General features: G+C 41.3%; 1 protein-coding gene across 4 annotated transcripts in view; it reads right to left on the minus strand.

The window, feature by feature from the left end:
- Window positions 1-231: 231 nt before the first annotated feature.
- Window positions 232-13,888, minus strand: part of lrp8 (low density lipoprotein receptor-related protein 8, apolipoprotein e receptor) — a 170,545-nt gene continuing 156,888 nt past the window's right edge. The window contains exons 17-19 of one of the 4 annotated variants that reach the window (XM_071486399.1): window positions 12,320-12,388; window positions 9,069-9,241; window positions 232-7,000 (exon numbers count right to left, since the gene is read on the minus strand). In XM_071486399.1, coding sequence (XP_071342500.1) covers window positions 6,962-7,000; window positions 9,069-9,241; window positions 12,320-12,388 — 281 coding nt within the window. In that variant the 3' untranslated portion in view covers window positions 232-6,961. Of the gene's footprint in view, window positions 7,001-7,630; window positions 9,260-12,319; window positions 12,389-13,888 lie in introns of those variants that run through there. The other 3 variants (XM_071486398.1, XM_071486397.1, XM_071486396.1) reach the window with 3 other exon arrangements.

Below are 13,888 nucleotides of genomic sequence, written 5' to 3' on the forward strand. Positions count from 1 at the left end.
TGAAATGTGTAGGCAAGCGATGCAACTAGATGGTGACAAATCAAAACACAAGTAGTGAAATGTGAATAAATCAGTGTAAATTTACGATATAGTGAGAACCCATTGTATATACTGTGTATTCCCAACATGATTGCTGAAGTCCATGTTTTTCTTGGTTAAAAAAACACAAGAAAGCAGCTTCAAGATACAATACACAAAGACACAGGATAAAGTATCAACACTGAAGTTGGACAGTTTTTATAAATTTAATATATCAATATATAGAGATATTTATCAACAGCTTGATTTCATAGAAACGTGAGTGAGACCATTTTGGCATACAGTACAGATATTCCATGTAAGTACAGAAGTTGCTAAGTTTTAACACCCCCTCAGCCCTTCCCTCACCAACCCACCATTTAACCCCACCCTACCCTCTCGCAGACACATAACACAGAAAAACAGAAAGAGTAAAAGTATACAGGAGCACAAAACAAGGCACCAATAAATTAAAATGATAACCCCTCTTTTTTTTTTTTTTAAACACACAACAACAAATCTATTCAACAGAATTAAATACAGTGTGAACACTAAAAATCTGAAATGCTGTTAAAAAGCAAAAATGAAACAAACAAACAGAACAGACAGGAGAAAAAGTAAAATAAAAACACTTTGGCAGATTATTAATTTTTAGTTACAATCAAGTAGTAAAGAAATCCAGTGCTCTTGTGTACAAATAAAGTCATATATAGTCTACACTCCTTTTTACCCCAGAGGTTTATGTACATCTTTTTTTACAGATACATTTAAAACATTATCAAAAAGTTTTTGCTGTATGAAAACGTATTTACAAGTCATGATTCAAAACCATTGGACTGTACCATTGGACCAACCCTTCCCTCCCCCCATTTTTTTCCCCTCCCCTCCTAAGAACGTTATCTCTTTACACAGTGCAGAAGGCTTCTTGAAAAGTTTTGTGCAACAAACAGCGTTAAAAAAAAAGCCTGTCGTATGGCTGTGGAATGAACAGACCCCCGGATAGTTTGTGAGTTTTCCTTGCAGGCAATGATGACACATCAGCAACATCTCTGACAGGTAGACAGTTCTGCCAAAAAAAAAAAAAGGGACCAATAGTTTCTTATATATGAAGTGATTTTCTCAAGTCAAATGTTGAAAATCTGTTGAAATCTGTGACAAAGCTGTTATTTACCAAAATGTTATCCCTGTACATCATCATCAAAACCCATGAAAAGATTCACACAAACAGATTTCACCGTCTTCCTCCCCCTGGAAACCTTCATTTTACACTGACCGGTAGAAAAATGTAGGCGACTGAACACTGCCCTTCAAGTAATCAAACATCAAGTAGAGCAAATATGAAACTGGGAAAATGGTCCGGTGAGGAGAAAGAGAGAGCAACAACTACAAATCACTTTACAGTCCAAGAAAACCACATGATAATAAGAGGAACCAGTTGGAGAAGGAAAGTCACTGGGTCAACAAGAGCTAAATGTCAGCAAAGTGGAGTCAATGAGGGTCCAAACTGGAAGAGCTGGAAGAGGGGATGGGGGGAGCTGAGCGTGCTCGTTTGCCTGTTCACTGGTTCACAACAGGGAGGGTTTGTTTTTTCTTCTCTCATCTCTGGGGGTTTCCTTGTCATTTTTGGGGTTCCAGGTTATTTCCTACAGTGTTTTCCATTGTTCCAGTGCGTGTCTGTGTGTCTACCCAAAGACTGATAGCCCTTGCCAAAGGAAAGATGTCGATGGCGAAGATGGATATGGGAGGGGGGAGAAAATGAGAGTGCACAGAGAAAGCAATGCTGACTTTGCTCTCTAAACTAAAATTCAGTAGTATAACAAGCACAGAAAGACTTGAAGCCTCACAGCAGGCATTAGTTTGAAACAGTGCACGAGTAAGTGAAGTGGTGGAGAGACGTGAGTGATGTTAGAGAGCGTTCACCGCGTCCTGGTTAAACTGCTCAGTATAGACTGGGATTAATAGAGTGCACAAAGGGAAGAAAGGACAAGCGACAGGAGAGTTAAAAACAGGGAGCACAAATCAGGGACACGGCATATAATTACAATAGATAATGAGTTATCACGACTGTTAGTATTTGCGTTGATCAGATAATTACATATAACATCATTTCTATAAAATAAACCAGACTCAACCTCGATGATGTGAAATCATTTAGTTTGAGCTATTAAAATAGTGAGCTGCCTGTTATGCATTAGGATTTGACAGGAATATATAATTAAAAACAGGCAAAGTGAATGTTTACATCAAGAACCAAGACTAAGTGTGTGTGTCTGTGTGTGTGTGTGTGTCCTTCCAAAGTTACTTGTTACTACTAGCTAATGTGAAATGAGTGGTTTACTAAGTCTGGTTTCATCATTAAATCTTGATCTGTGTCTTAGCTGGTTGAGATTCTGCTTATGTGCAAATCCACTGCTAGAAAAAAAAGTGTTGTCCAAGCAAAAGCAATCAGATATGTAAACAGGAAGTTACAGTAGCATCACACATTGTGACATAACATCCAAAAAATAACTATTTCAAGGGGACAGAGATCTGTTAAACTCAACTGCCAGTTTTTGTTGTTTTTTTTTTTTTATATATTTTGAGAGGATTTTGTTTTATTTATATATACTCACATGTAGAAATCAGTGTTAGTCGTATTCCTACAATTTGATATGAGTATAAAATATCTGAATATGCTAAACTAATATTATTTGGTCATTTAGTCTCATTGATTGTTACTTGGGGTTTGTACAGTGTCGGTTAGATGTGTTAACCACGTCTTCTTCAGGCTTCATGGATCATATATTAGCGAGCCAGCGCTAGCTTTGCCAGCTGGCTACACCTGGCAGTTACTGCGTGTAAAAAGTTTAAACTTGGTTTTAAATTAGCGATGTGTAAATCACCACTTAGGGGACAACTTGGCTACATTTGAACTTAAGAACCGCTGCTGCAAACATCTTCAGATATTTAGTGTCCTAGATATTTAGGCCCTCATTAATTCAACATATGTGCACTGGATCAAACAACTAGTTAAATTTACTGCACATCTCTAGTTGAGTGTTAAGTAACTTTGTGCGAGATATGGTGTTTAATGTTGCACATGGTTCTAACACTGAAAGACTTATAAATAGTAAATAATGAACAAAAAAGTGACCTGGTGTGAGAAACATACACAGTTACCATATTACTGGTTGTAAAATAACTGAATAACTCAACATATGTACATAAATTCACATGAGACCTCTTCTCATTAGGCAGAGTGCTCAAACTGATCCTCGTAACTGCAGCCTGTTGTATATGGGCTTGACCCACAGTAAAACTATGATGACACTGACATTATAGAGCATTGTTTAGAGCCTAAACTCTCCCTGTAAAAACTGACATCAATCAGACAGGTACCCACAAAGCATAGCGTCAAAGCATGTCCTCTTCTGCCACTACGATAACTACCTGCTATATCATGAACAACGAAAGTCCCTTTCCTGACTTTTTCCAGCGTCCTTCAGTGGAGTCGGCTGCTCTCAAGGTGGCCACAAAGTGGAGTAGCCAATCTGTCTTCACACTGTAGCGATAATAACTTTTCCACAATGCCACGCTCACCCACCTCTATAAATAAGCAATTTATTCTCCTAACTGCAAAAACCCCACAGTATGGGACCCAATTAGACCTGAAGCAAACATGGACATGTGGGAAAGTGTGGAGTGCAGAGCTGACCCAGCCCAGGGGTCAATCCAGCAGCGGGTTTGTGATTGAACCCATTTTAAAGTCACAAATATATCTGACCAAAGCGATCTTTCTTGGCTTCTTACATAACTATCTTCGTCTTTCCTTCAGGTTAAGTTTATATGAAAAAGACGTGAAATTGTGAATCACCACAGCTGTAATATGTATATGTATATCCTGATAATATTAAAAAAAACAAAACAAACTGTGTCCATTTAAATTGTTTCATGCATGTTACTTCTAAATCCTTCCTAAAAACCAGACACAGCAGGAACCCACCAGCCCAGGATCACGCTGAGCTGAGTCACAGTCCCCCCCCACCATGTAATGCATTTTATTTTGCCTTCATCACTACAAGGTTAAGATAAAAGGAGATAGCCTTCCCCTTGTGCTCAATCCTCCCTCATTAGACCGACGCAGGGGAGTGGAGCGCTGTGGAGGTCTACAATTTACCTGTCTAGCGTGCCACTCGTCACATACAGTCCATACAAAACCGCCTGCTGCGCATCATAAACTGAGAAGAGTGCCATCCTTCTGAGGGAGGCCAGCGTCAGAATGCTGTTGCACAACATCAGCAGAAATCCAGCAAAACAAATGACCCACCATTTGTCTTCCAAACCTGTTCGCATATGGCGCAGTCTAAATCCTGGCAGTCATTTCCTGCCTACCTCTGTCTTTGTTTGCACAGTCTCTCTTCCTCCCTAGTGGTTACCTGCACATCCACACCAAGAAGCAGTGAGAGCGGTGAATAATGACTACCACTAATCAAATTATCTTTTGTTTGTACCCACATACTGTCTGTACAGTTAGATGAATGCATATGCTGAGTCCATAATGGAAGACTTTAATGTTTGCATTATATACTTTTTTTTTTTGCTTGTTATTCAGTCATATGTCAGGTTTATTAAAAGACAGAGGATGTGACAAACAAAAGCTCATCGCAGCCGAAATGCAACATTGTTCAGATTTGTTATTCTAAGAATGGAAGACAAGTGTGGTATGTGTAGTTAGGTCAATGAAAAACAGCTCTGTGCTGTATTTAATGCATTAAACATGTTTACAATGCCTTCCTTTCAGACTAAATGACATTCAGAATAGGATATTTGTTAATTTTCCATGACAACGTGTAACAGCTACGATGCTTTTTTGTCATGACGGCTTCTATTAATTCACTGTTACAACACATTATGAGCAATTATTGCGATATTCACTGGGCATAAATTCCATCGGATTCAATGGGCTGGAACCACGTCTGCGGCAAGCCAGTGGAAGATCAGCTCTTTACGCTGGTTTACACATTTCCTCTCTCCCCAGCTTTCAAATCAAATCAGCGCTCGGCTCAGTCAGCCTCAGCATATTAGTCATCTGTTCATACAAAACAGGACTGCTCACGACCGCACTGAACAGTCGGTGACAGAAGGAAGTGATTTCTTCACAACTTTTTATTTTTTTTTAACACCGTTTCATCCAGAAATCACACAGCTACTCTGTTAAAAACAAAGAGTGGAAAGACGCAGCAGTTATCAGGCTCTGAATCACCAAAACCAGTGGTGTGTAGCCACCAAAACACTGGTGCTGATACTTAAGAATGTGCTCAAGTTCAAACTGTTAAATATTAAATAGCTCAATTTTGTTGTTCAAGTTATGTCAAATCAAAGGAAAGGTGATATTTTGGGAGATGACTGCCACAAGAAAAATGCGGTGTTAAATCCCATTAGAACCATAAATACAGCAAAAACATAAAAACTCACATTTGACAGTCTATTGCTCAACGGCGGGAGTGTTAACACAGCCCAGGGGACACAGAGCAATCAACCAACAGCTCAACTCAATATACACATGTTCACCTTTCTCTTGCCCTGCATCAGGAGATACTGTATATAAAGAACCCATTGAGAATGTGATGTTTTCTTCTCTTCTACATTGATATTCACACTGACACGAGGTTGCAGCTGAATCTTCATTTCAAACGGTAGCAGACCTGATGTAGCTGTGCAGAACCTCTCTGATGCCCTGGATGACCTTTGTCACATCTCCAATACAGTATGTGCAACTATGCTTTTAAATGTACACAGCTCTAACCACTAAACATCAGAGAGAATATAAAAATCACTGGCAGGCCTGTCCATTCTTATGAATTTATAAAATAACAGTGGCATTAATAGAGTCAAAGCACTATTTTCACAGCTAAAACAGTCACATGAAGGTCTTTGTTGTCTGGAACTGAAACTTCACCTCCACAACCAAACATACAGTAAACAAAAAGCATGAATCTTAACACATGCACAAATGAGCAAACAATCCCAAGTTCATTATGGGCTGTATGTATACCACTGATACCAGGAGAGAGGATTACCCATAATCCTTTGCCTTTTCTGCCCTGCTGCTTTTTGCCTTGAGGCGCTACCCTCTAGTGGGACAAATCCTCCCATTCCCCTCAAAAAAAACCCTCACCCTTAAATCACCTCTAAACATGGAGACCACCCCATCATTTTTTGATGTCTCCTTTCCCCTTGGCTATATTTAACTGTCTTTCCCATATACAATATGTCAAGGGGCGAATCTGAGGGGCTGGGTGTGAAAAACGATAACATCTCCCCTTATAAAAAAAAAAAAATCTGTGTTGTCAACTGAAGATGTTAAAGGGAACTATGCAGAAAAAGACACGTCCTTGCCTGTTACTGTTTATCCTTGCAAACTCCGCTTTTAGTGCTGTGCACAGAGAGATGCAGATTACATATTTACAACAGCAAACATCCAAATAAATAAAGAGTCTAAATATGAGGAATTAATAATAATGCATGCTGGCTTTTTTTCCCCTTACACTGGCCAGGCAGCCTTCTATTTACAATGTGCACTGAGACAACGGGATGAGGTTAGTTTGAACAGAATCATCAAGCAGCATTTTATACACCACTACAACTAACAAGAGGCAGAGAGAAGAGAGGAGTGGAGCAGAGGGGACTAATAACTAGCACTAATGGAAGTAGTATAGTTGCTAGTAGTGGTAGTAATGTTACTCCAGTGGACAGAGCAGGAGAGGAGGGGGGGGGGGGGGGGGGGGGGGGGTTTATGAGATGTATGGGTCATCCCTGCTCCTTAAAAAGCGGGAGGCAAATATGAGGACTCTCTTCTCTTTCTCCTCTGCGTTGTACTTGCATCACTGTAGTGGTGTAGAGGCTGTGGTGAGAGGAGGGGCCAGGATGGGGATTGGGGGGAGGGCAGGCTGCATCCCACCCCTCAGGGATAGCCATCATCCTCCAGACTGAGTGCCACGCGCTGCAAACAGCAGATAAAAAGACCGTTACCACAGTAGGATGGTGAAGGAAAGAAAGACAGAAAGAAAGAGAGAGAGAGAGAGAGAGAGAGAGAGAGAGAGAGAGAGAGAGAGAGAGAGAGAGAGAGAGAGAGAGAGAGAGAGAGATATAGAATAAACTGGCATGAAGAACAGAGGAGAAAAAGAGACGGAGATAAGTCTAGGTGGAAGTCAGAAAAAAAGGGATGGTGGGTTCATAAATTTCCATTCTCTTTCTCCTCCTTGCAGTCCTCACTTCTCCCTCCTTTCCCTGACCTTCTACTTCTACCCCCCCCCCCATCTTGTTCACTCCCTCCTTTTCTGGCTGTGTCTATGTGAGGAGTGCAGGATGCTGAATGTCTGGCCCACATAATGCCGACCTGATTCCTATGGCCGTCTGAGCTGCCACCTCGCCATGAAGGGAAAATAAAGGAGAGGAGAGGAGAGGAAGAAAACAAATATAAAGATGACAAGACAATCAAAGAGAGATTTGTACAAGAGTAAATTATAAAATGTTGAGACAGTAGAAAGAGAGAGAGAGAGAGAGAGAGAGAGGGAGGGAGAGAGAGAGCATAGTTCTCTCTCTCCAGCTTTTTACTGAGGATGGTTGTTACTTTGACCTTGAATCTTAATATGACTCAGTCGTGCACCTGTTTTTTGTGTGTGTGTGTGTGTGTGTGTGTGTGTGTGGGTGTGTGTGTGTGTGTGTGTCTTAGCCTGTCATCATGCCAGTGATACCCAGAATTCTTTGCCTCCTTTCTCTCCAGAGCAACACAAAGAAATCTGTGTTACCATGCCGACCGATCAAAGCGCTACTCCCCACCCCCCCACACCCCCCACCCAATAATCCTTTTTGGCTGCCCTTCCCTGCTTGCTCTCCGATATCTAAAACAGCAAACATATTCAATAAATGTCACCAGTGTCCTGATGACACATGCCCTCTACATTTAAGTGCATCTGAGTGCAAATCACAGCTGGCACTGTCTCCCCAGTTTGTAGAAAACGCAGCTTTGTGCCCTTAAATGATTCTCAAAAAGACATCCACACCAATGGGAAATCAACAGGGTCGTCTGCAACTCATCATGTGGTTTCTGCAACTGCACACTAGATAGAATATGAGAGAAATACTCTCTTGAACTGTCCTTGTTTCTGATTTATGCTCCCTTTTTATCTTCCATGTCTTACTTACGCTGTAATGAAAAAAATAGAATAGGGGCAATATCATGATGTTACCATGCGCTCTAAAAATCCAATTTATTTGGTCTAATCCTGCACTCTGCTGTCCTGTCAGTCAGCTTTTCTGAGGTGACTACAAAGCTAGTCCTCTTTCTCCTCAAAGGCATCTCAACATCAAAATAACTTTTATTCTGCTAACACACAGACGCCACTGCATGCATCTCTGCATCAAGACAACAGTAATTATTTAAGCCTCTAATGCATGGACGGCTCTCTGTTGTCATTTTAGCAGCAAAAAAAACAAAGAAACATCTATAAAATTCCTCTCTGACAAGTCTGCTACAAGAGTTGAATAGGTACCTGTGTGGGGAGTTTTGTCAGGAAACATGGGCCCTATTAAAAAGCATGTCTCCCAGTAACAGGACAAACACTTCAACAACCAGAAGAACAAACACAATGTACAAATAGGTGAGATGGCAGGTTGGAGACAGGGATCTGGCATTGATGAACGCATGTACTGTATGATTATGATTGATGGAGGTGAAGGAAGTGGACATGGCGTACTGGTGAAGGGCTTGTGTGTGTGTGTATGACCGGTGGCTTCAGTGATTACTACAAAACTGTATGTGTGAGGATGTGGACGTGTGCGTGTGCAAGCCTGTCCTTTCTTTCCACCAGGCCTACATGTACAACAGCGGGGCTTTCCCAAACCCCAGCGCATCCTCCCACATCTCAAATATTCCTTCCTTTCCTCCGCAGCTTCTCTCATTTGCCGCTGGAGAGCATCGGCGCCCCTGAGTACCAGTGAGAGTTGCTGTCTGTGATGCCGCCCCCGAGAGGGAGCGCTATGAACGGCTGACTGTGGCTGCCACTCACTGCTGGGTAGACGTGACCGATGGACTCGCTGTGGCGGCCGATGTGGATTTCGTCGTCGTCATCCTCTGTGGTTTTGCGGTAAACGGGGTTGTCGAAATTCATGCTCTTGGTGTTCTTGCGTCGCCAGTTGCGCCAAACCAGGTACCCGCCGGTGCAGAGTAATCCGATGACCACTGTGGCAAGGATAGGGACTGCATGTGTTTAACACACACACAACAACAACACACGGCGGGAGCGTTAACACAGCCCAGGGGACACAGAGCGGCGCTTTAAGCACTCTCACACACACACTCTCACACACACACACACACACACACACACACACACACACACACACACACACACACACACAAACACAAACACACACAAACACACCTCACACACTTTCCTTCATGCTTATGAGGGCTCATTATTTTCAGAGTTTATTATTTTGAATCATATATAATCAAATGTAGACCTGTCAGGTTGGTAGGGGAATAAAGTGGTGCAGTCTCACACAACCTGAGCCAGAATGGTCACATGAGATTTAGTTCAAATCCATCAGTTTCTCTGGTTTTAATTAAGAAAGCAAACAAAAAACATTTTTGTTTTCTTTATAAACATATGAAAATGTGTTTCCATAATTCAGGGTAAAAAATTGGACTATGAAAATGACATTGTTTCAATAATAATTTTTGTTTTTCATAACTTTTAAGGCCCACTTTTCTCTTCACTTTCTCCTACACAAAGAGAGCACTTTGTTTATTGAAGCTAAACTGTGTCAATCAGCATGTTTTTGCGGCAGAAAGCAACAACTTTCTGATGTTTGGGGACATAAGCTTCTCCTGAAAATCCGTTTCCCGCAGAGTTTTACATGGAGATGGGCCCCCTCTCCAGAAACAACGAGCACCTCCACTGACACTCTGAAATAAAACATTGACCCTCAGAGAAGGAGAGAGAAGAGCTGGGGCTGTGGCAACAGTATTTCCTGAGGGGAAACTCTGTGTATCATAAAATATTTAAAAGAAATCTGTAAAAATCTGTAAAAAACTGAAACAATGAGCCTTCATACTGTATAAGTATATTCTAATACATCCCCTCTCAGTCTCAGTCCTACACAATGATCAAAAACACATGCACGACTTGCAACAATGAATGCCTGCATGCAGTGTCCCACACATACTACACGCAACCCCACATCCAAGACACTGAGTGCACACCCACTCAAACACCAATACATGCACACACAAAGACTGACCCTCACAGGTTTTTCGATTAAGTCTTGTAGCATTCAAGTCCCTAAGCCGGTGGTTTGGCCTTTTAGGTTTTTTTGAATCAAAGCCTTAGCAAAGGTTGTTTAACTGTCATCAGCATATTAGCTTCGTGCTGCATTTGGCCGATGATTTATAATTCTGCACTTGCCTGGGTTAAAAAATTAAACACTATCTGGAGACGGCCTGACTCTGGTGTTTTTGGACGGGGTTATGAGAGGAAAATGGACAGGGGAGAAAGAGTATGAGAGGGGAGAGGGAGGGGGTGGAGGATTTGAGATAAGCTCCGTCACTCTCCTCTCATTACCATATCAGCATGACTGCCAAGCCGCACTGTAGGACCTGTGTGTATATAGTGTATGTATGAGTGTGTGTGTGTGTGTGTGTGTAGAGCTGAACCAAAGGTATGTCAGTGAGGAGGGATGAAACAAATGTGTATGTGCATATGCCCACAGCCATACGTGTGTAAGCCTCATCTAATTGCTCTTTTGTTGGATGTACACTTGAGATCCCTGTGTGACTGGGCTGGAAACCCCACATCCTCCTTTGTTCTTCTCAAAAACCTCATTGGTTAAAAAAAAAAAAAACGAACATCAGCTTTTGTATCATTTAGAAAATTTCACTCCAATTAGAGAGCAGCATAACAGCCTGACTGTGGCTAAAGACTGATAATCATTGTTGGGCTGTTTCCCCTTGTGGAGCTGTGGGTGGGCGTGGCGCATTAGTGGATCTGAGCGGAGAACTGGGGTGCAGAAATCCGGCCCTGGTGGACCTCGGCAATAATTAATGTTTCAAAGCTGCCAAAAAAATGCAGAATGGGGGGATTTATTATGGCTGTGGTGAGTGGCAGAAGGAGAGGACGGGGGATGGGGTGGAAAGAGTTAAAAGTCTCTGGGGGTTTTTTAATGAGCTGATATCTCAATTGTTGAGAATGAGGAGAGGAAAAAAAAACAGCTTGACTATGTTTTAGAGCTCCCATAACTTATCAAAGTATTCAATATTAGGGATGAAAGAGATCTCAATTAACGACATATGCTGCTGCTATAAGGTCATTTGCACATTCAGTTGATTTCTCTGTTAGGTTAGGCATGAAACTATTAAATATTCCCATACAGTTATCATTTTAATCAGCGCTAATATAATAGATTAACTTCGCTAAGCTGGTTTGATTGTAATAATTTGCTTTCTCTTTATATGCCTAACCTTTATTATTATGATATGCTGCGGAGGCCTAGTAGTGGTTAATTTTTTTGCCCTAAATGTTATTTCCCAGGTCAGAAATTTCCACTCCTCCAGGGCCAAAAACACAATTTTACCTCATTAATTCCCAGTTCATTCCTTTGATATTTCCTCCTATTCTAAAACTGATTCCAGCGACTGCGTAACCTGCTCTCAGTCCACTGGGTCACAGAAATGGGTCACAGCTCTGGATTGATTGCAGTGAGAACATATTGTGTGATCAGAGTGGGAACATGAGCTTAATGCCATAACAGCTGGTCAAATGTGATGGGAAAACATAAATTGAATTTTCCATTTTCTCTAATCTCATTAATAATGATGTAACAAGCACATTACAAAGGCCTGGCCACGGCTTTTTTCTCGCCCTTGTCCAGGAGGCTGTAGTTGTATAACACCACAGCTCAGTACATTTTGTGAATTAATTAAGTGAACTATTATTTTGTACTCAAACATCAGTGCTGTGACAGATTTAGCACTGACATGTTCAAAAGAAGCAAATTATTGTTATTAAATCTAAAATATACTCATTTTAATCAGTCAAGTGGGAATAAAAACACTCTCTCTCTCACACACACACACACACACACACACACACACACACACGCACACACACACACACATGCAGGTATAAAAACACACACATACATAAAATACCATGTCCATACACAACATGCAGGACTTGAGCGACAAGCAGAGTGGGAGAAGCAAGGAAGGAGAAGCAGGCAGGCAGAAAGCAAAGACAACAAAGTCGAGAGTACTTACCGATAGGAATGACTATCCCCAGAACAGCCACTGTGATGTTGTTACCTATGAGGTAGTGATCACTCGCAGCTGTGATGAACAGAAGAAGAAAGAAAAAAATGAAACTAAGCAAAAAGCTCTGTTCCAAAACCACCACCCCTCCCGCCTTAAAAAGACCTCTCTAGACAGAAAAAAATAACTTTACTGCAGCAAAAGCATCCGGGCGAAAAAAACCCAACATATTTACATAATATACAGGCAGGGAATCCATCTGATTTCACTTTGGACTGCAGAGAACAGCATGTGTAAATGAAATGCGGGTGAATCACATCATGCCATATAAATGCAATGAGATGTTTTTTAATATAAGAGGAGACAAATGAAATTTCAGCAAGCAATGCATCAGATTTTGCACTAAGCAAAAACAAATCTGGATTCAGGAAGCAACACATGACAGGCATGCTGCCAGACTCCAGGTGACCTTGAGTGAACTTAAACATATGACCTTGCCTTTTTTTTCTGCAGCATGTCAACACATTATACATTTAATCCAGACATGCTTTGTCTCCCCGCTCCCCTTCAACTCTCACCCCAACAGGTCGGTTCGGAGCTTTGACATTAATCCTGCTCCCAACACTCCTATTAGCAGCAGGCTAGCCATTAGCCAAAGTGTGATCAGATGGCTGTAATGAAGTCTAGTGAGGAAGATTAACAAAAGAGATCACGGCGCTGGCCCTGCATACTGATTGGCTCATTCCAGACAGATACTCTGTGTAGCTGTGTGCATGGCAAAAAGGCACAGATGGGATGTAACTGATGGGACATACAATTAAGACAATTACACTTATATCTGATCTCTTATAGAGCATGAACTGGCACAGATAGAGACAAAGACAGAAAGAGGTGCAGCAGGTGATAAGACTACAGCGTCACCTGCTGCACCTCTTTATGTCTTCAGTAGTGAAGCGTCTGAGTCCTGAGTCAGCAGAAGTGAATTTAGCTTCCCTTAAAGTATGAGTGACATCCAATGGGTCCTAAGACTCTAAAAGGCGGATTAATAGAATCTTATTAAAGCAGCAATTATGGAAAAAGCAGCCCTGGAAAGTGAAGGCAGAGAGAGAGAGAGAGAGGGAGAGACAGGAAGACTGAAAGGGAAAAAGTTTCAATTTCATTAAAGCTATTATTGCTGGGGGGATTTAAAGTTCCAAAAGAATTTGCTGTTGTCTGCCTCTATGAAATGTCCCAATTTATATCCTTATATTTAAATATAACTATCATAATGTGTAAGTTATATACAGAAAATAATAATAAAGTCACCATGTAGGAATCCCAACATTAAATGCTTGCCTGCTGCATACAGTACCTTAATTTAACAGCAATGGGTCAGTTTAAAAGCAGAATGACTGGCCACACAGTTAAAGGGCAGATTCACAGTTTTAAAGCGATACTCACATGCTAATATTGACACTGAAATGTAATAATTCATCCTCCCTTATACTTGCTGGTAAAATAATTCCCTTCCTTACATGGGACAAAAAATCCACAGTCCTTGTTCTGTGCAGAAATTCCACATTTTATCTGAAGCTAATA

Source organism: Trachinotus anak, unplaced genomic scaffold (genome assembly GCF_046630095.1).
Source record: "Trachinotus anak isolate AG129_WGS33_773 ecotype Australia unplaced genomic scaffold, CSIRO_AGI_Tana_v1 ptg000010l, whole genome shotgun sequence".
Taxonomy (NCBI): Eukaryota; Metazoa; Chordata; class Actinopteri; order Carangiformes; family Carangidae; genus Trachinotus; species Trachinotus anak.